Source organism: Nannospalax galili, unplaced genomic scaffold, assembly GCF_000622305.1.
Source record: "Nannospalax galili isolate Female #2095 unplaced genomic scaffold, S.galili_v1.0 scaffold169, whole genome shotgun sequence".
NCBI classification, from domain to species: domain Eukaryota; kingdom Metazoa; phylum Chordata; class Mammalia; order Rodentia; family Spalacidae; genus Nannospalax; species Nannospalax galili.
Window position 1 is genome coordinate 2228799 of NW_008360327.1, and position 27378 is coordinate 2256176.

Here is a 27378-nt window from a genome sequence, read left to right on the forward strand (position 1 = left end):
TTGTCTTTTGGAGACAGGGTCTCTCTTGTAGTCCTAGCTGACCTGGAACTCACTAGGTAGACCAGGCTGGCCTTGAACTCGCAGAGAACCGCCTGCCTCCCGGGTGCTGGGATTAAAGGCGTGAGCCACCATGCCCAGTTTAAAATTATAACCTCTTTTATATTGTTTGACAACTTTATGTATGCATATAATGTATACCCATAGATTAGTGCATCTCTCAACCCTGATCAGGGGAGCGTCTTTTTGCAGTAGATAATGATTAATGGACCCACAATTGGTCAACATGCAGAGAATAAAAGATTGTGGAGAGCACAGCTCTAAACCGGACATCTCTATCACACCCTCATCCCCCAAGGCTCAGGCATCATCATGGAAGAGAGGGCGGGAGGACTGTTAGAGCCAGAGAGAGTAGTTGTCTGCAGTGAAACAGTATTTGCAGAATATGACAGCACCATCACCCACATGAACTCTCTGGAACTGCATGCATGCGATCAATCTCAACATGGATAGGAAAGGACTCATTAAGTTCCACAGCTAAGGAACTATTGCAACTGATAGTTTCTTAGTTTCTTCTTTCTTAATCTATAACATTTTCTTCCCTTGAAGCTTTTAGAATCTTCCTTTTAATAAAATGCTTCTTTTTAAATTTATTTATTTATTTATTTATTTATTTTTGAGTCAAGGTCTCCCTATAGCCTCAGCTGGCCTGGAACTCAAGATGTAGACCAGGCTGAGCTTGATCTCACAGAGATGTACCTGCCTCTCCCTGCTGAAGGTTGAGATTAAAGGTATGCACCACTGTGCCTGCCAGATACTTTACTTTTTTTCAATCATTTAACCCAGGCTAGAGACATGGCTCAGCAGCTAAGAGCACTGACTGTTCTTGCAGAGGACCTGGGTTCAGTTCCTAGCACCCACATGGTAGTTAACAACTATCTGTAATTCCAGTTCCAAGGGAATCCAATGCCTTCTTCTGACCTCTGAGGGCACTGCACAACATGGGTGCACTTACACACATGCAGGCAACACATTCATACACATAAAATAAAAATAATAAATAAATTTTTAAATCATTTAACCCACTTAACATCAACCAGGCCTTTTCAGTGTTGATACTCTTATTTCATTTCTGGAAATTTTTATTCTTATTTTCTGCTCCCCATTCCTGTCCCTGTGCTTCCTGTGTTCTCTCTATGGTTTTTTTCTTTTTCTATATTTGGGGAGATTTCTCTATATTCCACTGAACCTTTTCTAGAGGGCTACCATATGTTTACTTTTGAGAATTCTTTCTTCATGATCCTTGCTCTTTCTATATGAGAATGCTTGTGTAAATGTTTTCCAGATCACTTTTATTGTTACTAATCAGACTTCTTTTTGCCCCATTTGCTCTGTCCTTCTGAGTCAGTGTTGCTATTTTCATCTACTTTAAAAACAATTATTTATTATTTTTATTTTATGTGTATGAGTGTTTTGCCTGCATGTATGTGAGTGTACCCATGTTGTGCAATGCCACGGAGGTCAGAAGAGGGCTTTGGATTCCCCTGGAACTGGAGTTAAGGACGGTTCGTAGCCACCATGTGGGTGCTGGGAATTGAACCCGGGTCCTCTGCAAGAGCAGTCAGTGCTGTGGACATGTCACTATTTTTTGACATAGCTGCCTGTCTTCCTGTCAATATTTATGAACTTGAGTGGATATAGGTTGGTGTGGGGAAAAATATCTTATTGGAAACTCTTATGTACTTGTGAAAGTGTGGAACAAGCAGTACTTGTGAAAGTGTGGAACAAGAGCAATTTAGCTGTAGTTTGAACTAGTAATGAATCAATAATAAAGCCAACAGCCTCCAAAATACCAGAATAAGGGCTGCCTAATCCAAAAGAGCATCAGGTGTCTGAGCCCCTCAGGCAGCTGAGATACAAGGAGAAAAGTCCTTTCTGTCTTGCCAAAGGTGAATGCCAGACTGTTATCTTGTCCAAGAGGGTTGGCAGTCCCTGCCAGGAAGTCTGTCTCATTCATACACAGATCATTGATGGGTCCAGTCTGCCTTTCCTTTAGAGCTCTGTTTTACCTGCTAACTCTAAATCAGGAGTTCTTGTGAGATTCCTGAAGATAGTGACGTCTATGCTCATGTAACCCTGTATGGTTCATTCTGGGCTTCTCTTTTACTACCGTATGTCACCCATCCATATACTAACTATTCCACTATTCCTCCTCCTCTCCCTGTTCCTCTTCCTCCCACTGTTTGTTTGTTTGTTTGTTTGTTTGTTTTGGTTTTCCAGAGGCTACTGAAATTGTTTACATCCCTCCCTATCTTTACTGCTAATAAGCACGATTTCTTTTTAATCCTTTATAACCTAATGGAGTCTCAGGAAGTAGTAAAGAGGAATACATGTATTTCATGTGCCATCTTGAACTGGAAGACAAATATATTTAAAGCCCTCAGATAATTCTGGTGATCAACCAATTCCTAATATGCCTTTTGTTCTCATGATCCATTTGTCTTAGCACTGAACTTTGGGCTTTGCAACTCCTTGTAGTTTGAGACTCATTTTTCTTAGTAGTCGACCTTTTCCACCAGAGCTAAAGAAGTATGCCTGATTATTTGTGCTCACCCTACAGCACCTCTCCTAATCTCATACCTGATGTAAGGTACTTCTTCAAAGTTCAATAAATTCTTGATGAGTGAAAAAAAATGATGAATGAGAAAAGGAATGACACACATTTGTGTAAGTAGTTTCTTTAGTTTTTTAAATTTTGATTTTATTTACTCATGGAGTACTTTTTGAAATAAAATTAATCAGTTCAATGTAGCCATTTTCATCCCATTTTAAAAGAGTTACAGTGACTCATTTTTTTATTTTTTAAAGAAATTTTCTATTTCCAAGAGCCCTATTTCCAGAAACACTTCATAATGCAGAAGCTTTCAGTTTGCAAATGGCTTCATTTGAGTCTTATACCAGAAATAGTTTCTCTGAGTCCATAAACATGAATGAGGCTCACTTGTGGAACTTTTCTATTTTGGTCCAATGCTGACCTCAAATAGAAGCCATTTGGGTGAATCTGCTGCCATAAACCCATTTAAACTCAGGATGCTGTTGTAAATAACAAGATTAAAAGCAAACATATTTCAGTCACCATTGATTCACATCTCAGACATAGATAATAAAATAAATTTATCTATTAAAATATGTTACCAGGATAAAAATGTTAAAAACCATAATCCATTTTTGTCAATCTTCAAAGTGGGTTTAAATTTTTAATAAATAACATGCATAATATGTATCTCCATGAGCTATTTTTTCATGACTGCAAGAATAGAAATGCTGAGGTTTAAAATTAGGAAGTGAAAGAGTGATGCCAACTGACTTATGGAAGAATTTCTCTAAGATCTAACTTGTGAAAAAATTACCATACACCTTATTTTTTCATTGTTAGTGAAAGCTTTCAGGAAGTTTAAATATAGTGATGGTTTTCTTTAATCAGCAAGTGTTTTCATTTGGCTCAGTGAGGAACATGCACATATGATCTGCACAGTCAAAAATATGGGAAGTTCTACCAGACAGGTGACCCAATTCCCTCAACAAACAAATAGTTTTCATTAATTGGTTTCAAAAGAAGTACGTGGCTGGTCTAGAAAGAATTCATTGTAGAGAGGGGAAAATGGACAAAGGATACACAGAGGCTTGTTTGGAAGGCTACCTCATACGCAAGAGATGATAGGAGCTTAGACCAGGAATTTAGCTGATAAGAAGGTGAGAAGCACTTAGGTTTGGATGTATGTCTACACATTGTCTTGGTCCAGTTTATGCCACCATAACAGAATACCACAGACTCAGTCTCTTATGAGAAGAAATGCATCGGTTCACAGTTCTGGAAGCTAGAAAGCCTAAGATCAAGGGGCCAACATTTGATGAGTTTCCTGCATCATCACATGGTGGAAGGGTAAAGAGGCATGAGCCAGAGCAAGACAGCAGAGTTTTCCCTTTTATAACGAACTGGCTTTTGATAGAGTAGCATAAATCCACCCAAGAGCAGAGCCTTCATGACCTAAACACTTCTTAATGGGCCTACACCCACCCTAGTAGGAGAGGAGATATTCTCAAGAGGCATTTTGCCCTTCCCTTCCACTATCAGACTGTTGAAACAGTGGATTCCAAAGAATTAAAATTTCCCCAGGAATCACATGCTGAGGGAAGGAAAAGCATGTAGCCGTGATTCTAGCCTGAAGAGGAGCTTTCCCATCAAGAAGTGATTTCACAGTTCTGACCATTTATCAGGCCTCCTTGTAACACACACTGTACACACATGAGAAACAATGGTGGGTCAATGATGGTGGGTCTTGACCAGGACAGCATAGTTAGGTGTAACTCTTGCCTTCACATCAGTATCCCTAAAGATGGACTTGGAGGTCACTGGAGCCCTTTATTTGTTCCCCTTCCAAATGCAGTACCATTGACTAAATCTCTTTGCTCTTTGTTATTGTCTCCTTAATTGGTGTATTAAAGGGGACAGGTAGCCAGACCTAACTTGTTGAAGTTGACAGGGCCTAGACTTTTTACCCTAAAACCGTGGGTTATGGTACTGGGAAGATACCTCAATGAGTAAGAGAGCTTCCTGTGCAATCATGAGGATCTGAGTTCTAATCCAGAGTACCCATGTAAAAAACTGGGCATGTCTGTGTATGCCTGTAACCTCAGCATTGGAGGTAGAGACAGTCAGATCCTGGGAGCTCACAGGCCAGCCTAGCTGAGCTCTGGGTTCAGTAAGAAACTCTGTCTCTAGGGAATAAGGCAGAGCATGATAGAGGGAGACACCTAACCTTCTCCTCTGCCACCACAATTGTGGGCACTCACATGCATGCACCATACACATGCATCACATACATATACAGCATACTCAACACACACACACATGCATGTATGTACATATATATACATAACCTGAGTTACAACGATTGCAATGACAAATTTCAATGTAAGTTTTGGAGAAAACATTCAAACCACAGCATTTACTGAAACGATGATGGTTAGCACTTCAATATTATGATGTAGAAGAAAAAGAGAGACCCAATAGTGATCCTAGATTTTTTTTCTCTGAACTCTAGCGTTGTCATTCACTGAAATGGATTGACTGAAGAACTCAGTTTCAGAAGAAAAATCTGTTCCATTTGGGGCAAGGTAAATTTGAAATATCTATTAAACACCCAAGGGGTAGTCAGCTGGAACTATCAGCCAAGAGTTGATGAGTGAGTTCCAAATGGGTGATGTAACTGTGGGAATCCAGACAGAAACTTGGGAGGCAGAGTCAGGAGGATTTCTGTGGGATCAAGGCAGCCTGTTTTACATAGTGAGTTCCAGGCCAGCTAGGGCTACAGGGAGACCCTGTTTCAAAAACAAGAAAAAGGAAGGGGTGCTGGAAAGATGGTTCAGGGGTTAAGGGCACTGGTTGCTCTTGCAGAGAACCTTGGTTTGGTTCCCAGCACCCACATGGCAGCTAACAGCCATCCATAATAACTCCAGTTCCAGGGGACCTGATGCCCTGTTCTGGCCTCTGGGTTTGCAAGCACGTGATGCACTTACATACATACATGCAGAAGACTCATACACATAAAATAAAATAATAAAATAAATTAAAATGGGAATCTAGTCAATACTAATGTACTTAGGACATTAGAATAAATTAGAATAAGTATGCATGTGTAGATACAAAAGGAATCTATTTCTTTGCAAGTACTAGGGAACAAACAGCCCTATAATTTAGTGGCTTAAAACAACCAGCACTCACTCTGATGGATCTGCAGTGGGATGGGGGTTGGTGATGCAGACAGGGCTTGTCATGGCAATCAGGTTCTGCCTCACAGGTTGGTGCCAGATGACTAGTCCAAGTGGGCTTTTGTTGTTGTTTGCTTTTACCATTTTCGCGACAATATTGAGACATGGGAAAGAAAGCAGAACATGTGAGACCATGTGAGGTCTCAGCTCAGAGCTGGCACATTATCGCTCCCTCCTAACTCTTGGCCAAAGCATGTCATATAGCTGAACCCCCAAAGTCAAAGATCAGCACAATTATAAGTCAAAGACACTGGTACAAGAAAAGTTGGAAAAAATTAGGTTCAATAAGTTTACTCTCTCAGCTGTAGGACTGAGTTCTGAAACATTACTCTAAAAGTCAAGTTTGAACCTTGTAACTTCCCTTCTTGCCACAGATTCTACGTCTATCCTGTTCTCATATCTAACCCGGGACCAAACATGAAGATTATCCTAGCCACCCTCTTAACTATTGTTTTTCCTTGCATGAAGAAACCAATTAGTTATTGAAGACACCAATTCCTTGAGTTCTGTCAAATAAATAAAAACACTGACTCCATATTAGTAGTTACGAGGAAAGTAACTATATAGTATGGTAGTCTAAGATAACAGAATGTGCTGTCTGTTGGGCCAGAGAGAAAAATCAAACTCAAACAAAGCACCTTGAAGTGGAAAAACAAAATGTCTCCCCCAATAGAAATGTCCTACAGCACAGTAACATAAATACATAAAACGTTACCGGACATTCATCAGAAATTCATCAGCACCAAACACCAAGTTCTAATTAGAGCACAACCAGTGGAAAGAAAATGCAGTCTTCAAAGATGCAGGCTATGTATTTTACCTAGCTTCTTTTTTTAGGGTTATTTGAAAGATTTTAAACTGTAGCAATTATTTTATAAATATATAATAAAATTTTCAGGCTTTTGATTTTCTTTGGAAATAAAGCAAAAATTGTTTTAAAGGCTATAATCTACTGTTAACTGCTTAGGCTACAAGCCTGGATTTTTTTGAGAAATAGTTAGAACTTACATACCATCTTATATTTTAAGCTGCTTTTGTTAGATTTTTTTTGAGCTTGAAAGGGCCTCAGAGATGATTATCACCTAATTTTATAAATGAAAGTAGCAAAAGCCCAAAGAGATTAACCTGATTTTTATGACAGTAAAAAAATCCGTTCATATGGGGTGGAGAGATGGCTCAGTGGTTAAGAGCACTGACTGCACTTACAGAGGACCCGGGTTCGATTCCCAGCACTCACATGGCGGCTATGAACCATCCTTAACTCCAGTTCCAGGGGAATCCCTCTTCTGACCTCTGCGGCATTGCATGACATGGGTGCACTCACATACATGCAGGCAATATACTCATACACATAAAATAAAAATAATAAATAAAATATTAAAGAACAAAAGAATCCATATGTCTTGTAAGCCAGTGGAAGCAGGAAGGCATGGCCACTGGAAGCTCTATTCCAACTTTCATTCCATCTGCACCATGGTTTCCAATCAGCTCCTGTCTTAGTCCATGTTTTGTTCCTACAACAAAACACGGGGCCAGTGAAATGGCTCAGCAGGTAAAGTAGGTTGCTGCCAAGCATGACAACCATGAGTTCAATTCCCAGAAACCATATGGTGGAACGAAACAACCAACTCCCCAAAGTTGTCCTCTGACCTCTACATGTGACCGTGGCACACAAACAACCATACACACACACACACATACACACACACACACACACATACACACACACACACACACACACAAATGTAACAAAAAATTTTAAATACCTTAAGATGGGTAATTTGTAAAGAAAAGATGTTTTTAAACTCATGGTTATGGAAATCTAAGAATATGGTGGTGGTATCTGCTTGACTTCTGTTGACAGCCTCTTGGTACAAAGTGAAAAAGCAAGCAGGCCCACAGGGAAAAGAAGCAAGGAGAACCAAGGAAAACAGAACCCATTAACCCATTTTATAGTGATCTGATCTCATGGTAACTAAGCTACATCAATTCCTTCATGACGACGAAGCTTACATGATATGACTAACCAGTGAAGATCCCACCACCTTTTCAAGCCTCAACACAAGTTTTGATGGAAACAAACCACACTTAAATCTTAGCATCCACCTTTAACTTTCTTCCCCAGTAAACAACCTAGTAAAAACTGTGATTTACTGTGCAGCAAAGCTTCAAAACAAGTTCCCTCTAGGTGCCTTTCCCCTCCTCCTGCCCAATGTAGAAGTCCTCCAGTGGCCATTCTCCATGCTTGTGTGCACTTAGAAGTTTGTATGTTGTTTCTTGATACATACGCAAGTTCAAAGCCAGCCTGGGCTACAGGACACCCTGTTTCAACAAACAAAAAGAAGTTCCGATGTTGATGGGGCTGGATAGATGGCTCAGCAGTTAAGAGCACTGGCTACTCTTGCAGAGAATAGATTTAGTCCCCAGCACCTGCATGGCTGCTAACAACCATTTGTAACTCCAGTTCCAAGGGATCTGATGCCCTCTTCTGGATTTCCCAGGCATTGCATGACATGGGTGCACTTTAACATGCATGTAAAATTCTCATACCATGTGAGGATACAAGTCTGGAAATGGGCCCTTACCAAAAGTTGGCAGTCTGATCTGACATTTAGACTCCAGAACTGTAAGAAAAATTTCAGTTGTTTATAAGTCACCCAACCTACAGGTTATTTTGTCATAGCATCCTGAACAAAACACTGACCATTACCAGTGTCTAAATTTTTTAGGGCTAGAAAAACTGGAGGACTTGACAATATCCTGTTGTTTCTTTTGTTGCTTTTATTTTATCTTCAGGTCTCTCTCTACCTAACTTGCCCTTAGAACCAGATGCAGTGGGGTTTTTTGGAGATAGTGTTTATACATCTGTTGGGTGGAAAATATATTCGTTTCTTCCCTGTTGGCACTGTGACTAACTGACCTGCTTAAGCGTCATTTCTTCTTGGAAGTTTTTTTGTTAATCTTTCTTCCAGCAGTAACAACACAAATTTCCAAAGTCCTTTCTGGAATTAAGTATGGTATTTTCCCCTTCTTCCATCTTAGGGGACTCTCAGACATCCAAGAAGCAAGTGTTTTGTTTTCTCTCAGAAAGTATTTAAAAATTTAACATGGTCTAATAGTATTTCTTACTGACTCTGTAAAAGACAAAGCCAGATGTTAAAGTGATAAGGACTGATTTTAATCAGTAAAATATGAGTGCAACCGGGAATGGGTCCCAGTGTGAATTGAGCTCAATTAGGATTCATACAGAGGTAACTGGAAGGGGGAGGGGGCTGGGAGGAAGGCTGAGGAGATAATGAGGAGAGGAATAAACAAGGACTCAGAGTCAGGAAAGTGAAAATTTGTGAGTTGATCCGTATGAATTCAGTTAGGCCTGCTTTCTCTGCTAACTGGCAATTATAAAAGTTTTTAGATCCCACTCTCCTACAGAGATCTGAGACAGAGGACCTGGCCTTGTGATAATGACATTTTAAAGGGATGGCTTTCAGATCTTAGAAGGAGCTCCTGCATCAGAGGAGCTACATCTACCTCTCAAAGAGACAGGAAGGATCCCCAACATCCTTGTCAGTAAATGCTGCAAGAGGGTAGTCAGGGGTCTAGGACAAGCATTAAGCTCTTGGCAGCCTGGAACTTTCTCAGGGGCTGGGCCATCTTTGGGGTGCAGCCATGAACTGGTGTTAGTGCTTACTTCTTCTGTGGGACAGTTAGTGGGTGGAATAACTTGCTTTATGATTCTGCAGTTTTCACATCCTGGCTAGAGTTTGGTTAAGAAGAGCATGTTTTTCACTAAATAATGTTAAGAGGTCGTTTTACAATTTTAAACATTTTATTTGACAAAGTCTTCATTTCTTTGGCAGTGAAATCTGAATACTGATCTCCCACTCAGTTCTTGGGAACATTTGGGGCAGCAGTGTTCAACAAAAACAACCAAGCTTCCAATGTCATTCAGATTCTCATAAACACCCTAAACATTAAGGTAAAATTCGGCAGTAAAAATTGTTAGAAAAGTATTTACCTCAAATATATTTGCATTACTTAAATACGTAATCAATATTTTTAAATTATGGGAGATTCTATATATTTGTTTTTTCTGTCCCTGTCTGTGAAGACTAGATCCGTTTCTTTTTAAAAATATTTTATTATTTTTATTTTGTGAGTATGACTGTATTGCCTGCATGTATGTAAGTGCACCCATGTCGTGCAATGTGTAGTACAGAGGTTCCAATACGGCATCGGATCCCCCTAGAACTGGAGTTAAGGATAGTTGTTAACCACCATGTGAATGAATACTGGGAGTCGATCCCAGGCCCTCTGCAAGAGCAGTCGGTGCTCTTAACCACGGAGCCATCTCTCCATCCCAAGGGTAGCTCTGTTTCAAATGTCCAATAATTACTTGAGTTTACTGCGTTGCGAGTTGTCAAGAGCTAGAACTCGCCTTGCAGTCCTAAGCGTGGGGGCAGGGCTTAGTTCGAAGGGGGCGGGGTTTCCCTGAGCGCGTTTTGGGCGGCGCAGGCTCCCGTAGGAGAGCCAGGGTTGTGGCTGCGCCACGTCCGCGTCGACGGACCAGGGATAGGAGTTCATTGGGCGTGGGAAGAACTGGGGGCGACCATGGCCTTTACCCTGTACTCTCTGTTGCAGGCGGCCCTCCTCTGCGTGAACGCCATCGCCGTGCTGCACGAGGAGCGCTTCCTCAAGAACAGTGAGTAACGGGGCCCGGGGAGGCGGGAGAAGCGGAGGAATGGGGGGACCTGGAGCCGGGGACCGAGGGTCTTCCCTGCCGGACAAGCCGGGTGAAAGTATGCGGGGCTTGGAGAGGGGCCGGGGACCCAGGTACCCGGATGAATTTCCCTAGGTCATTTCTTTGCTTTTCTTGTTACCGATTTTATTGGTCAAAAAGCTGGGATATGAGTTTTGAGTTCAAGAGCTAGGGTGGAGGTGGGAGCGTGCGTGGAGGAGGGATCGTGGCTTCTTTTGGAGGGTTAGTAGTTTGAGGAACGACTGATGGACAGCAATAGAGGTTCTTGGGAGTTGGGGTTAATAGGAAAGGGAGTCGGCAGGATATCAAGCCAAGAGCACATCATTCTTTTAAGAACGCACCCAATAAGTCCCGCCCACTGGGTTCCTCCAAACAAGGACTGTGCTAGAATTAAGGAATGCAAAAATGAAAGCACATGTTATGGCTCTGGGACCTCATATGAGGAGATCTCTTGCCAGTCTGGTCAGGCTGCTGCTTTCGGTATAGGGCAAAATCGAGACAGGACCGCATGATGTTAGTCATTTATTACAATATATCAGCCGTGTCCCCTGTAAATCGTTGAAACTCAAACCCACAGACAAGACTGATACGTTTCATTTATAACTTAAGAAGAGATTTGAGCACAAGTATGTGTCAGTCCCATGCAACAGGAACTGGTTACACCAGTCACCCTGCCCTTAAAGTGGAATTTAATCGAAGTTTAAAATAAGTAGCAGGTGTGCCAAATATTAGAGAAGTGAAGGGTGATACTAGCATGTGAATCTGAAAACGCTTCTTGGCAGAAGTATGTCTGATGTGAACTCTGACAAGTAAGTATTAACTAGGTGATGGTTCAGAGGTAGGTGAAAACAGTCTTAAACATGTGACAGGACCAGATCTACATTACTAAGTTCATTTTAGATACAGTATGGAGAAAGGATTGGAAAGGAGAGGAGAGGAGTGGACCTGGAAAGAGCCATCATACTGACTCCAGAGTCCATCTGTACCATAGAGAACAGTAGAAGTTATCATGTTATGGCTTGAACTGTGTCCTGACCCTGTAAGTGACCAAATTTGGAAACATGAACTTCACAAGACTTAGCAAACAATTGAGTTCATAACTGGATTAGGTGTTGGGCCTTAGGTCTAATAATTGATGTCCTTATAAGGAAAGTGAGCTACAGCAGTCCACAGACACACACTTAAGGAAGACCATGTGTTAGCAGAGGCAGAGATTGAAGTGGCTACAAGCCAAGAAACCCAGGAATTCAGAGAGATGCTAAGAGAGAGGCATGGATGAGATTACCCATCAAAGCTCCAGAAGGAACCAGTCCTGTTGATTTTGGACTTTTGACTTCCAAAACTGTTGGAAAATTAATTTCTGTTGTATTTAGCATTAGTTTATAACTTTGTTATGGCAGCCCTAGGAAACTAATACAGATCAGAAAACATTTTGGAGACAGAATGTGCTGTTGGGGGAACTTGAAAGGCCAACCTTGGCTACAGAATGAGTTCAAGGCCAGCCTGGTCAACTTAGTGAGACCCTGTCTCAAAAGTGAAAAAGAGGCCTGGCTATACAGCTCATTGGTAGAATGCCTGCCTCAAGTACAAGCCCTAGATTCAATCCCCACTACCCACCTGCCCCCGCCCCCAACATGCTGTTGGACATTAGTGATTGAGGGAGAGAAGTTAAAGCCAGAAATCTCTTCTGGCTTAAGCCACTAGGTGAAGTTTCTTTAGAATGTTAGAAATTTTTGTAGGACAATTGGGGACAGTGGTGATGGATCAGGAGCCGAAGAGACAATGCAGTAAGCTTTGGACTTGCTCAGTTTGAGATTTCAGTGAGATGTGCACATAGAGGTATAGAATAGTCAGTGGGTTTACATCCATAGAACAGAACATGAGGCAGGGTGGAACTTGATGTGTCAAGTATGGTGACAAGTGAAGCTGTGTGAGGAGATAAACTTATTAGAAAAAGCATAGAGTACAGATTCAGGACAGTCCTATAGTCTCCTCCAGTACTTAATGTTTAGATGGAGATAGAACAGCTGACAGGAAAACTTTATGAGGGAGCAAAACAGAGAGCTGGGAAACCTAAACAGTGGAGTTGCACTGAAGTCACTGGGTTTTTGGAAAAGGAGGGATAGTACCACAGTAGAATGTGGCTGTGAAACTAAGTAAGATAAGAACTGATTATTGAAGAATTAATTGGTAGGAGTTTGCTAGCCTGAAAAGTCCAGGCAAGGTGTTAACATGAAGGGAAATGATCAAAATCTAGATATGGCTGGGCGTGGTGGCGCACACCTTTAATACCAGCACTCAGGAGGCAGAGGCAGGTGGATCTCTGTGAGTTCAAGGCCAGCCTGGTCTCCATAGTGAATCCAGGACAGCTGGGGCTACAGGGAGACCCTGTCTCAAAAAGACAAAAAAAAAAAAATCTAGATATGACAAAGTGTGTTCCTACTTTGTACCTGCTTTGATTCAGAAAGGACTTAGGTGGCTTAGGTTCTGGAGTTTTAATGCTGGAATGGCTAAACATGACACTGAACAATGGACAGGAAGCATATCAAGGATTTTGCATTTCATACTAATGGATGAGTTCTATATTTTAGAAAATAAAATCTAGAGGAGTGATACTAGATTTGTTTTAGGAATTTTCTGCATTATCAAATGAAGACAGAAACTGAAGAATCATTTAATAGATATCTATGATCCCACTTTTGTAAAAGACAAAATTATGTGTATATAATCACATGTGATTGTATATATTTGTATGTACAAAGGAAAAAGTGTGAAAGGATATATGCTAAATTGTTCACAGTGATAACCTCTGAGGAATGAGGGTGGAGAGAAGTGGTTCATGTGGTTTATGTATAGTGGGTGGGTACTGTGTTATTTCTGTATTGAATTTTTATGTATTATTTTTGTAATAAGATTTTAAGAATTGGGGAGAAAAGGTAACTGAAAAGAGGGCACTGGAGAGATGGCTCAGCGGTTAAGAGCACTGGCTGCTCTTGCAAGGGACCCATGTTCAATTCCCAGCACCCACATGGCGGCAAACAACCGTCCTTAACTCCAGTTGCAGAGGAATCTGTTGCTCTCTTCTGACCTCCACAGGCATTGCATGACAGAGGTGCACTTACATACATGTAGGCCATACACTCATACACAAAAATACTAAATAAAACATAATTATAAAAATAAAAAAATAAAAGAACTGAAGAGTCCTAAAGGTTCAGTGTAATTCGGATCACTGGTGATTTTAAAAGAGCAGTTATAGCAGCAGGTAAAATCCAGAGTGGGATGGGCTGAGAACTAAGTGAAAAGTGATAAAGCATAAATGGCAGAATTATGCATTGTTACTAAATTAGAAAAGGTAGCTTGATGGGGGTATATTTTTGTCTTGGTTCCTTTGTTTGTCTTTTGATCACAAAAGACAGAAGTGTTTCAGCAACAACAACAAAAACTAGCCAGTTCTCTTTAACAATCAGTGCTGAGAAAGTGGAGGGAAAAGGGCTACCAGTGAGGTAGATGTGTATGTACAAGAAGTCGGAGTGGTGGTTGAGGAGCACTGTAAGGCAGCCGTGTGTGGCCCTTGATTAGTTCAGAAATATCGACTGTGGGCTGGGAGATGTCTCTGTGGATAAAGTGTTTGCCACACATGCAAGAGAACCCAAGTTCTGATCTCAAACCCTTTCACGCTGGATGGATGTAATAGCCCGTGTCCATAATCCCAGTAGACAGCACCTAGGGCAGTGGAGACAGAAGAATTCATGGAACTCACTGGCCAGACAAACAGGAGACCCTGTATTAAACAAGATAGAAGTCATGAACCAACACCAGTTATTGTCCTCTGACCTTATACACTCCCACATTCACACATGAAACCCTACCTACACATATATGCATCTCACACACACACACACACACACACACACACACAAAGATTAAACAAATGAGATGTAAATGGCATTTCAGGGACATTTGATGAGATTTGAATATGACCTACTAAGTACTAGAGGACATTGAGGGATCACTGTACTTTCTTCTGGTGTGATAATGGCATTATAGTTATATAGGGAAATATTCAGAATGCATACTGAAATGTTTAAGAGTGAAATACATCATTAAAGTGCCTAAGCAGGGGCTGGGTGTGGTGGCACATGCCTTTTATCCTAGCACACAGGAGGCATAGGCAGATGGATCTCTGTGAGATCAAGGCTAGCTGGGGCTACAGGGAGACCATGTCAAAAGAGGGCGGGGACTGGAGATGGCTCAGTGGTTAAGAGCACTGGCTGCTCTTGTAGAGGACCCAGGTTCAATTCCCAGCACCCACATGGCAGCTAACAACCATCTGTAACTTCAGTTCCAGGGGACCCAACACCCTCTTCTGACCTCCCCAGGCATTGCATGACATGGATGCACTAGCACACATACAGGCAATACACTCATACACATAAAATAAAAAAATTTTAAAAAAGGCATCTAAGCAGAGAAAGGATAAAGTCTATTTGACAAAGTTATTAATTATTAAATTCTGATAGGTACATTTTATAGCCTTCATAAATGTGAAGAATTGAACAGTTCAATTGGGAAGGATGTAGCAGTGAGAATGTGATGAAAGGTACAAGAGACAAGTAAGATTGGCAGCTTAGGATTCTGCGAAAGTGGAGGAGGATGGGGCTTTTAGGACAGGTGTGGTAGATGACTTTAAGCAGGAAGGTGGGATGTTTTCTTCATGGAAAAGAAAGACAAAGGACTGGATGGAGAAGGAGGAAGGACCCTAGATTGGTAGCAGGGAGTTTTTCTTCATTCACTGTAACAAATGGTAGAAAAATATAGGAATAAAAATAGCACAATATCTCTGTCATGGAGTAGATATTTAAAATAATTACATGAATCATTCATTAAGTGTGAGGTAAATGCCATGGGGAAGAGAACTGGGTACAGACATATGGGAATGGAACTTCCCAAGTGCATACAAAGAGTGATGCTTCCTAAAGGATGTTGAAAATTGAGCCCTGAACACGAAAACTTATCTTTAAGCCTTCCAAGTAGAAATGTGGTACTTAAATATCCAGGGTTAGTGCCCAGAAAGATGTCTGGGAAGGGCTTCCTTCCATGTGGGGATTTTCAGTAGTGTCCTGTAGTTAAAACTGTTGAAATGGTCCAAGGATAAAATCCTGAAACTATTTATTTCTGTCAGCATTCTTGGTTACAAGCAACAGAAGCTTATTTCTAGAAGTGAATTTACTAAAATGTTTTTGGACAAATAGAACAGTAAAACAGACTGGAGAATATAAATTCATTTTTATATGGATACTTAATTTGTTTTTGTTTTTGTTTTTTTTTTTTTTTTTTTTTGGTCTTTTTGAGACAAGGTCTCTCTGTAGCTGCCCCTGTCGTGGATTCGCTAATGGAGACCAGGCTGGCCTTGAACTCACAGAGATCCGCCTGCCTCTGCCTCCCAAGTGCTGGGACTAAAGGCGTGTACCACCACGCCCGGCGGACACTTAATTTGTAAAAAAGATGACACAGCGCAGAATACAAAAATAACTGGTGCCCAGTTATTTTGAAAGATGGCCCTTTCAATAAATGATTTGGCTGGGGATGTAGCATAATTGGTAGAGTGTTTGCCTAGCATGCAGGAAACCCTGGGCTTGATTCCCAGAACCACATAACTGGACATCATGGCATGCCTATAATCTCAGCACTTGGGAAATGAAGGCAAGGGGATCAGAATGTCAAGGTCATCCTCAGCTACACTGGAAGTTTGAGGCTAGTTTTGGAGACATGAGACCTTATCTCCAAAAAACAACCAATAAATACTTTTCCAAAAAGAAATAAATGACCTTGAAGTACATATTAAGTATACAGAATAGCAAGTTTAAAGAAATGATTGAATCTTGACCCTATGTCTCATACTAAACACAAAAGCCAGCTGGAAAAGCATTGCAGATCTAAGTGAGAAAGGTGAAACTAGGCTTCTGAAGGAACACACGCGTTCCCTTAAAGGGTTACTGCTGTTATGTATACTTATATATAATCATTTAAAAATGTGAAAATCATTTTTTGAACCCAACGCCTCGTGCATGATGGCAAGTGCCCTACCACTGAACTGCATTGCCGGCCTGAAGACAGTGTTCCATCATAGTGAACTCACTTTCCAATGGAACAATCATAACTAGTGAAGACTATTTAAAAACTAAACAGCATCTGGGATTTCTCTTAGGTGCATACATCAGATGCAGAAACATTTGGGGTTTTTTATTCATTTTCTGTCAGAACAGTGATAATCTATGACACTACACTCATGATCTGCAAAAGGAAAGGGATGATAAAGATTGCAGTGAAAAGTAATAAAGTACAGAGTGGAAAAAGGATAGAATCAACAGTAACAAAAGCTGGTCCTTGACAAGATAAGAAAATTAATAAAGCTTTAGCTAGACTTACCAAGGGGGTGGGAGGCACAAATACTAAAATCAGGAGAGGATATTATTGCTGGCCTTAGAGAAATGAAGAGGTGTGCTATGAAAACATGAACATGCCAACAAAATAGATAACTTAGAAATGGGAAGATTCCTAGAAAGATGGAAACTGTTTAAACTGACAGGAAGAAATAGAAACGCAACAGACCTATAACATGAAGGGATGGAACTCATAAATTTACAGCTTCCCACCAACAGAAGTCCATCCTTCACTGCTACATTCTATCACAAATTCTCTTAAACAAAAAGGAGGGAAGACTTCCAAATTCGTGCCATGAGTTCACTATTAATCTGATCAGGAGTCCTGATGAAGACAGCACAAGAGAATACAAAATCAGGTGGGTTTTTTGGGCTTTTTTGTTTGTTGTTTATTTTTTTTGTTTTGTTTTGTTTTGGTCTTTTTGAGACCTGTAGCCACAGCTGGCCTGGATTAGCTATGGAGACCAGGCTGGCCTCAAACTCAGAGATCCACTTGCTTCTGCCTCCCACGTGCTGGGATTAAAGGGGTGCACCACCATGCCCAGCAGTATTTCTTTTTTAAAAAGTTGTATTTTATGAATGTTTTGCCTGCATGTATATTAGTGCACCATGTGTATGCAATTACTACAGAGGCCAGAGGAGGGCATCCCCTGGAACTGGAGGTACAGACAGTTGTGAGCCACCATGTGGGTTCTGGGATCCAAACCCAGGTCCTCTGTAAGAGCACTAAGTGCTCTTAACCATTGAGCTGTCACTCCAGCTCTTATGAATATAGATGCAGAAATTAAATCCATTAATGTATAAAAAAAGAGTATTTAGTATAACCAAGTAGAATTTGCTCAGAAATGCCAGATTATTTTAACATTTCATCATATTAATAACAAATCACATGGCCATCACACTTGGCATAGGAAAAGCATTTTCTTTTTTTTTTCTTTTTTTTTTTTAATTTTACCTGTATGCATGTATTACCTGTCTCCTGTGGCCCTGCTCTAAAGAGTTTTCCCTACTCTAAAGTTCTTAATTACCATCACATTGCAAAAGCTTTCCATTTCTATAATACATGTATAAGGTGAAGAGTGATTAAGGAAGAGCCATCAGTGTCTTGTCTCTAAATGCACACACACCCCCATGCAAACCCCAGCCCAAACACACACCGTACACACAAACACTAAGTTCCTGAGAAGAAAATGAAGAGTGCCTGTGTAGCAGTTGGAGGGAAATTGATACAGCCCAAATCCTTTTCACCTGATGTTTCACTCACCACATTTGTATTTGTCACTGGATTAGCTAACAGTATATTTGCTCTCCACCCAAAATTCTGTTTTGTTTTTCATTTTGGTGGCATAAGAATAAAGACTAGGCTGCAGTTAACTGAGAGCTTGCCATTGGTTTTTTCATTATTTAAATGCTGATAATTGCTTCATGGGAATCCAAGTATGACACAGTTTCAGCCTGTTTTGTTGAAGAGCAGTTTAATGTTAGAAAATATATTTTTATGGTGTTAACTCCTCTCACCGCATTAAAAATATATGTAAACATCTTTTTGAAACAAGTCAAATTAAAAAAGGTTTCTGGGAGTTAAGTTTCTGATAAAAAGTAGATGTGCATCCATGTAGTACTGTCCCTACAGTTCAGTGTCTAGAGAGAAGGCCCAATTTATTTTATTTTATTGTAAATATTTATGATTTTTATTTTATGTGTGTGAGTATATTGTCTGCATGTAGATAGGTGCACCTGTGTTGTGCAGGACCCAAGGAGGTCAGAAGAGGGCATTGGGTCCCCAGAAACTGGAGCTACCTATGGTTTGTTAGCCTTCATGTGGGTGCTGAGAATTGAATCCAGGTCTTCTACAAGAGCAGCCTGTGGTCTTAACTGCTGAGCCATCTCTCCAGCCCTGGCCCAGTTTTTTTTTTTTTTTTTAATATTTTCCTGTGTATGCTTGGAGGTCAGGGATTCTTGCCTTCCACCTTGTTTGAGACAAGTCTCTTTTTAGCTACTGCATGTGCCAGACTAGCCAGCCTGCAGTCTTCCAGGGATTCTTCTGTCTCTGACTCCTAGCTCCCCATGGGAGTGTTGGGATGACAGATGCTCTAGTGTTCAGCTTTATGTGGGTTCTCAATCCAAACTCACATCCTCACACTTGGCAAGCACTTTATCCACTGAGCCATCTCCCCAGTGCCTAAGTTTTTATTTTTATTGAAGCACTATATATGGTTTTGAACGTCAAAAATCAGAACTAGGAATATGGCTCAGCAGGTAAGAGTGTTTGTTGTAGAAGAATGAGAATCTGAGTTCAAATCTCCACTGCCCACATAAAAAGCCCTGTATGGTTGTGTGCATATCTATAGCCCTAGTGCTATGGGAGCTGGAGACTGAAGGATCACTAGGGTTTGCTGGCTGCCAGCCTAGCTGCAAGTTCAGTGAGAGACTGTGTCTTAAGAAAGTAATAAAAGGCTGGGCTTGGTGGCACACACCTTTAATCCCAGCACTTGGGAGACAGAAGCAGGTGGATATCTCTGAGTTCAAGGCCAGCCTGGTGTACATAGCCCCAGCTGTGGCTACAGGGAGATCCTGTCTCAAAAAAGAAAAGAAAGAAATAAAAATATGACACCAACGAACCCTGGTAAGTTGCCCTCTGAACACCATGTGTGGTTCCCATAATATAAACAACAACAAAAAAAATAAGTGTAAGGAAAAAAATTGTAATGGTGTGTAGTCTTCTAAGTGATCTGTGGGTTGCCTGTCAAATTCTAAATTGAAACTAATTTTTCTTCAGAGTTTTAAAGACATATTCCAGGGGATAGAGAGATGGCTCAGCAGTTAAGAGCATGAACTGCTTGCTCTTACAGGGGACCCGGGTTCAATTCCCAGCACCCACAGGGCAGCTAACAACCATTCCTAATTCCAGTTCCAGGGGATCCAATGCCTTCTTCTGACCTCCTCGGACACTGCATGATATGGGTGCACTTACACACGTGCACTCATACACATAAAATAAAAAGATAATAAAATATTTTTTTTAATACACAAATTCATTTTCAGTATTGATGTTAAAAAGTCTAATGACACTTTGGTTTTTGGCTCTTTGCAGGTAACCTGTCATAGCCTTTAGGATATTCTTTTTATCTCTAGAGGCATATTAATTACTTTTCTGTTGCTGTGATAAAATACCATGACCAAGGCAACTTATAGAAGAAAGTTTATTGGGCTTAAGGTTCAAAAGGGTTAAGAGTCCATCATGGTAGGGGAGGCATGGCAGCAGGAGCCAAAAGCTGAGAGCTCACATCTCCAATGGCAAACAGGAAGTAGAAAGGCAAACTGGAAATGTGGTAAGGCCATGAACTCTTGAAGCCCACCCCCAATAACATACTTCCTTCAGCAAGGCCATACCTTCAAATAGTACCTCCACAAATAGTGCCACCAACATCTTGGTCAGTTGTTCCCTTGATCAGAATGAAGTGGCCCTCTTTTATCTCTTCTGATTAGTGTTAAAGTCTATTTTGTCAGATATTAAAATTGCAGCTCCTGCTTTTTTCTTAGTACTATTTGCTTGGAATATTTTTTTCCATCCTTTCACCCTAAGGTAATACCTGTCCTTGAAAGTGAGATGGGTTTCTTGCAGACAACAAAAAGATGGGTTTTATTTCTTAATCCGTTCAATTAGTCTGTGTCTTTTGACTGAGGAGTTCAGTCCATTTTGATATTTAAAGTTATTAATGAAAGATGTGTATTGATTCCTGTTGTTTTGATTTCTGTTTGCATTCTTGGTATAACTGTGCATTTCCACAGTTTCACCTTCATTAAGTTTCTTTCTGTTATCCTTGGGGTACAGTCATTCCTTTCTTCAGGTCTTTGTATTGCTTCAAGAACTCTTTGGTTTTGTGGACATGAATTCTTTCAGCTATTTATGTCACGGAAGATTTTTTTCTTTCCCCCTTCGACTGTAATAGATACTTTCTGGGTTGGCATCTGTAGTCATTTAGAACTGAAAATACTTTGGTCCAGGCCCTTCTGTCTTTCATAGTTCGCACTGAAAAGTCAGCTGTAATTCTGACTTTATATGTGACCTGTTTTTCTTTTGCAGTTTTCGATATTCTCTCTTTGTTCTGAACATTTAGTGTTTTTACTATGATGTGCCATGGAGAGTTTCTTTTCTGATCCTGTCTGTTTGGTGTTCTTTGTGCTTCTTGTATTTGTATGGACAAGTCTTTTTTTAATTTTGGAAAATTTTCTTCTACAATTCTATTGAAGATCTAGTCCATATCATTATCCTCAGATTCTTCTCCTTCCTGTATGCCTATGATGTGTAAGTTTGGTCTTTTTACAATGTCACACAATTCTTGTATACTCCATTCTTATGTTTTCTTAAATTTTTCATAATCTTTGCTTGAGTGGTCTAGTTCATTCACTTTATCTTCCAGTCTTGATATTCTGTTTTCCATTTCATTCATCCTATTGGTGAGACTTTCTCCTGTTGTTTCTAATTGGCTTATTGAGTGTTTCACTTCCTTCTTCATTTCAGCCTGAGTATTCTTCGCTATTTCTCTTTCCTGAATTCATTCAGAAGTTTATCCCTATCTTCTTTTAGTTCTTTGATTTCTTTGTGTGTTCTTTAAATTCACTGAATTCTTTTATCGTGTTTATAATTGTTCTTTTCAATTCCATGTCCTGTGTTATCTCTAGGGGGTTCTCATTGTACTCCTCTACAGGACTGTTGGTACTTGGTAGGGATATATTATTTTGGTTTTTCATGTTATTTTTTTGCTGTGACTTTGACAAGTGGATTTCTTTTGTAGTTTCTGACTCTTGTGCAAGACTCAAGCCTTCCTTTGTTGAGTTTAGGTCTGCTTCTGTTTGTAAACTTTATGTGCCTTTGCGGTTTACTCGTTGGACATGAAAAGCTGGTTGGTCTAGGCTTCAGGTTCTCTCTTTTGATTTTATATTGGAGGGGCCAGATGGCTTTCATCCTACTACTCAGGAGTTCCCACAGAAGCCCAAGTCAGATGAGAATCAAATGCTCTCAGGCTTTCTCCTAAGGAGGTCTGGATCCCTCAGCAGCCACAGTACAGTTTGAGAGGATTGCTAGGTAGAGGTAGGATTCAGGACTCTCGGGCAGTCGGGGAAGGAGGTTGGTCTCAGGAATCCAGGTTGAGGGTGGGACTGCCAGGGATGAAGGCTGGTCCAAGTATGCAAAGGTTGAGGTGGGGAAGGGAATAGGCTGAGGAATTGGGTTGTTTTGGGTGCAGTGGATCAGGAAGCAGTGGAAAGTCTGGGCCAAGAGGGTAGTCCAGAGGTCTGGGGTGCCAAGAGAAGAAATGGGCCAGTGCCCATGCTAGGAGGAGACGGGGGGTGGGGGGAGCTGGGTAGGTGAATGAGGTTGTGGTACCTAAGGCATAGTGGACATGGTTAACCTACCCAGGAAAGATACTGGCTTTAGGAAGATGGCGGTTAGGTTGGCCAGGGATGAAGGCTAATCCAGGTATGCAAAGGAGAGGTGGGGGAGGAAACAAGCCTTGGGGGCTCCAGGGGATTAGACTTAGGAACTGGGTTGGTCTGGGTGCAAAGGATCAGGAAGCAGTGAGGAGTCTGGGCCAAGAGGGCAGTCCAGAGGTCTGGGGTGCCAAGAGAAAGTGAGCAGTAGGTATTCTTAACAGCTGAGCTATCTCTCCAATCCCTGTTTATTTTTAATTTTTTGAGACAGGGTTTGTATAGCTCAGGCTGGCCTTGAACTCAGGATCTTCCTGCCTCTACTTCCTTAATGCTGAGATTACAGGCATTTACCATCTTACCCAGCTAATGTTTTCACATTTTATGAAATCATTTTCAGCTTGGATAGATGTATACATTTAATATTAGATATTTCCTCCCTACCCCAGAGCTACAATTTTTTAAAATTTTACAGTTGTGTATGTGTATAATGTGTATTGATATGTGTGTGTGCATGTTCATGTGCATGAGTATATGTACATGCTATGAGGGGGGGTGTGTGTTTGTGTGTGTGTGTGTGTGTGTGCGCGCGCACGTGTGTGTGGGTCAAAGGATAATATCTGGTGTCGAGTCTTCATCTTTCACCTTGCTTGAGACAGGGTTGCTTGTCAGTCGCTGCATACGCCAGGCTAGCTGGTCTGTGGGCTTCCAGGACTCACCTTTCTTCACCTCCCATCTCTCCATAGGAGCACTGGATTACAAGTGTACACTATCACAACTAGCTTTACACAGGTGCTGGGAATTTGAACTCAGGTCCTTATGCTTGCACAGTAACCACTTTACCAACCAAGCCGTCTCCCCAGCCTCCAAAGCTACTGTTGAATAATTTGTTCATTTTATAATTTATATATATTAGAAAGAAATAGGGTTATTCAGAAGTATAATTTACAGTCCTAAAATTTCCCTTATTTTTCTTTATCCCAGAATAACAGCCTACTATAATGCATTCATTTGCTGCATAGAGTAACATTTAATAAGTACTTGGTGTGGTGTGGGGACAAGTGCAAATATAAAGATTTTTGCAGCCCCTGCCCTCCAGGAATTCATAATCTAATGGGAAACACTTAGAAACACCCCACCAAGATGTAGAAGGAAGTCTCTGCAATCTGGGTTATTTGGGGGGCAAAGAGAAAGGAGGGGTTTGTTTTTGTTTTTCTTTTTCTTTTAATGGTATAAGTGCATTAGGAAAGGCCACAGCATGGAAGTCAGGCCTAGGTCAAATAATGAGCATCTGGCTATGCAGTTGGCCCTTAGCATTTGTTGAGGGATTGGTTCCACGTCACAATACATTACAGAATGCCAGTTGAAGGAGTTTGTACGTTGTTCAGTAGGCAGTGGGAATCATCACCAAATTTCTTTAAGGGAGCATCCAAAGAGATTGAAACAGTAAGATTAAAGAGCCATCTTCTGAGTCTTAGAAAAGCAGGAGAGTCTGTGGTACTAACACAAGAATGCAGTGCACTATGGAAGCCAGAAGCACAGGGACACCGTTGAGAGCTGGGGCGCTGGAAGTAGGACCCGACCTCTGCTTTGAATGTGAGGACGAACCAAACACCAGCTCTGTTGCAAAGCTGAATTTTAGTTTCACGCCACAGCATCTCTGACAAAAATTCAGGCAGCCATTTAGCATTTATTTCAGCCTAGTAAAAGCTGATTAAATAAAAGTTTCCTGCTGCTTGGTTCTTTCATGTGTAAAATAGACTTGTTCTCTGTCTTCAACTTTAGGGGTTAGCATGTCAGGAATTAATTAAGCCCCATAGTCATGTGAGAGTGAGAAGTGCACCTGAAATGAGGACAGGAGAAGGACAAGTTGCAGAAATGAGGGCATGTCTTTAGAAGAGTAGAATAAAAAGAACTAGTACATAAAAGGTGAGAAGAATGGTTGTAATAGGGAAAATGACAAGGTAAAGACTGGTTTACAGAGAAGTCCTCCCGGTTCAGAAATGAAGAATGGCGAAGGGGCAAGGGGAGAAAAGCTATGTCCTGCTCAAAGACTGGAGCTTGCTATGAGGCTATCCAAATTAACCTGGTGTACATTAAAATTTACTCACATGATTCTCAGCTACAGCCTTTTTATGTCGCTACTATGTAGGTAATATAAATTCTTAAGTAAGTTAGTAATTATTCACCCCAGCACTATACTTTGGTTTTCAGTTCTGCCCTGAGAAAACATTTGATATTTTAAAAAGGTAGGGGGAGGCACAGTCTGGTATCACAGTAATCATCATCAGTGAATTACATTGGAATAGTTTGAACTTTCAATTATATATAAACTCAAAGTGGAAATGAAGAAAACTGTGCTTGCTGCTGCTATCAAAAGGAAAAACTATTTCACTCAGTATCTTAACTTTTCTTTAAGACAAAGGACTTTATATTTTATGTCTTTAACAAGGGCTCAAACTAATCTTTAAAAAGATGACTAATGAGGGAACAAGAGAAGAGCATAATAAATTTTAACTCAGCTAATCATCTTTATATTATACAGTTGGCTGGGGAACAGACCAGGGAATTGGCGGATTCGGAGAGGAGCCAGGAATTAAATCTCAGCTAATGAACCTTATTCGATCTGTAAGAACTGTGATGAGAGGTAAGAAAAACTTGTAGGGTGCAAACCTTCTGAGAGTGAATGCTGTCAGACACTCATTTGTAGTGGGAACTTTAAACACCCTTTAACTGGATTTACTGTGTAAAAGTTGCTGGTCTTTTTCTTAGATTGCATTTTATTTCTAGGGAAACCAGTTAACAGAGATGGAATGTTTACTGGTATAATCTGTGTGTTACCTGTCAGGACAGAAAGACACAGTGATGCCTTTGCTTTGTAGAAACCGTGACTTCCACATTGTAATGTAGAATCATGAAGATTTTCCAAGAGAAAAATAAAGATTCCATATCTGCTATTGTATTGGAAAATATTTTTGAGAAAATCAAGAAAGTTCAAACATCCTGTATTTCAACATCAGGATTAGAGAGTTTTTCTCTAATTACTTTTGATTCCTTGTTAATGAATTGTTAATGATGAACCTGTAGCACTCTGTCTTTGCACTGTATTTCTGATCTCAAGTGTGCAGCTATGTGGGTCTGTCTGAGTCCATTTTATTCCTCAAGTTGCACCAGCAGCATCCAAAGATTCACACTGATCTAGAAAAGCAGTATGATTGGTACTCACTCCCTGCTATACAAGTCCTCTTTAAAATACATTTGGGGACTAGGTATGGTGGTACACACCTGTAGTCCCAGCACTTGGGTGGTAAAGTTCAAGACCTGCCTGGTTTACATCACAAGTTCCAGGCCAGCCAGGGGTAGAGAACAAGTACCTGTTTCACCACCTCCCAAAAAAGAAAATGGTTTGGGTTTTATGATACAGTGTATTTTTTGATGTACAGTATAATATTATGATGGCATATTTTTAGATATTGCCTTCTTTTCTTGTAAGCTACTTAATACCACTTAATTTTTTTCCTGATGCTTACTTTATAGTAACATTCTTTTTTTCTTCCAGTGCCATTGATAATAATAAACTCCATTACTATCGTATTGCTTTTACTGTTTGGCTGAACATCTGAGCAGAGACTCAAGAAGAGATGCCAGCAGAAGTTGCCGCTTCCTTCATTACTGGAATAGTCATTTTCAGCAGACTGATCTTGCCGTTGACAAAAATGTAAAGCCGACAATAAAAGCAGAGTTTCTATTTATCTGATTTTTGTAAATGTTGCACTTGTGGTTTTCATTCCCGAAAGATCAGATCACTAGCGGCAGTAGTGCTCCAGGACTGGAACATGCTTGTTTTGGTTTGAAAAAGTGTTGAAATGTACAGGACCATTGCTTCTGTTTCATTAGATATTATTCTGTCTCACTCAGGGAGGAACTTTTTTCCAAAGTTTTGAATTCCTTCTCACTTAGTTATAACTCGAGAGTAATTATTCCCCAGATAAAATGGGATTTTTTTTCTTTTTGTTCTCAGTATGTAGCCCTGGCTGTCCTGGAGATCCACCTGCCTCTGCTGCCCAAGTGCTGGGCGTAAAGGTGTGCTCCACCATACCTGGCAAAGAGTTTTAAAGTAATGATTACATATTAATGGTAAATATAATGGTTACATATAAATGGGTAATTTTTTTTGAACTCTTTGGTTAACTAGTCTATATTGTCTCTGCTATAAAGAATTTAAATTTACAGATGCTCTAGAAGGCAATACCCTATTTCAGGGAGAATTTCAGGCATGTAAATCAGTCATATGGTGGCTTTGTCTTCATTTTAAGTTCTTTTGATTCATTTGTTTTTTTATTAATTGGCTTGAATAATGTGATCAGACTATTCTTTACATACTTTCGTAAGAAAAAAAGTCTGTGCCCTTTTAGAACGATGATTTATTTTCTAAAGTCAGTATAAATATTAGCTGGCAAAAACAACCCTGTCCAGTCAAAGTGTACTACATAAGAAGGTGCTGTTGTGAGGCACTGACCTCCCCAAATTACAATTCCATTTCTTGGTAGAGTAGCATGTTAAAGGGTTTGATTCTTCACTGTTCACTCTGTCAGTAGACCATTCATGCTAGATAACTTTTAAACTTTTATTTGTGTTTTATGTCTTTTGTTTATGTCTTAGACCAACCTTATGAGGTTGTTTGTATATCCCATAATGCCATAATGCAGTTTTATGTAGAAAGATTAAAACTGTGCAAAGTTTTGTGAAAACTATCAGTTATAATATTTTAAAGGGAACTTTTATAAATAAAATTGACTTTCCAACTCAAGCATGTGGTTTTATGCCTGAGTACAAACCTATCAGTATTGTGTTGATCTCTATTTTGTGTGTAATATCTCCTATATGTTCTTTACTGTAAAATTGCTGGGTAGAGAT

The 27378-nt window shown here is 40.4% G+C and overlaps 1 protein-coding gene across 1 annotated transcript; it reads left to right on the plus strand.

Annotated features, from left to right (window-relative positions):
• Positions 1 to 10341: 10341 nt before the first annotated feature.
• Ier3ip1 (immediate early response 3 interacting protein 1) lies at positions 10342 to 27271 on the plus strand. Its single transcript, XM_008825898.3, has 3 exons — positions 10342 to 10528; positions 25007 to 25108; positions 26021 to 27271. The coding sequence occupies exons 1-3, from the start codon at positions 10438 to 10440 to the stop codon at positions 26074 to 26076; spliced, it is 249 nt and encodes an 82-aa protein (XP_008824120.1). The 5' UTR covers positions 10342 to 10437; the 3' UTR covers positions 26077 to 27271.
• The last annotated feature ends 107 nt before the right edge of the window (positions 27272 to 27378 follow it).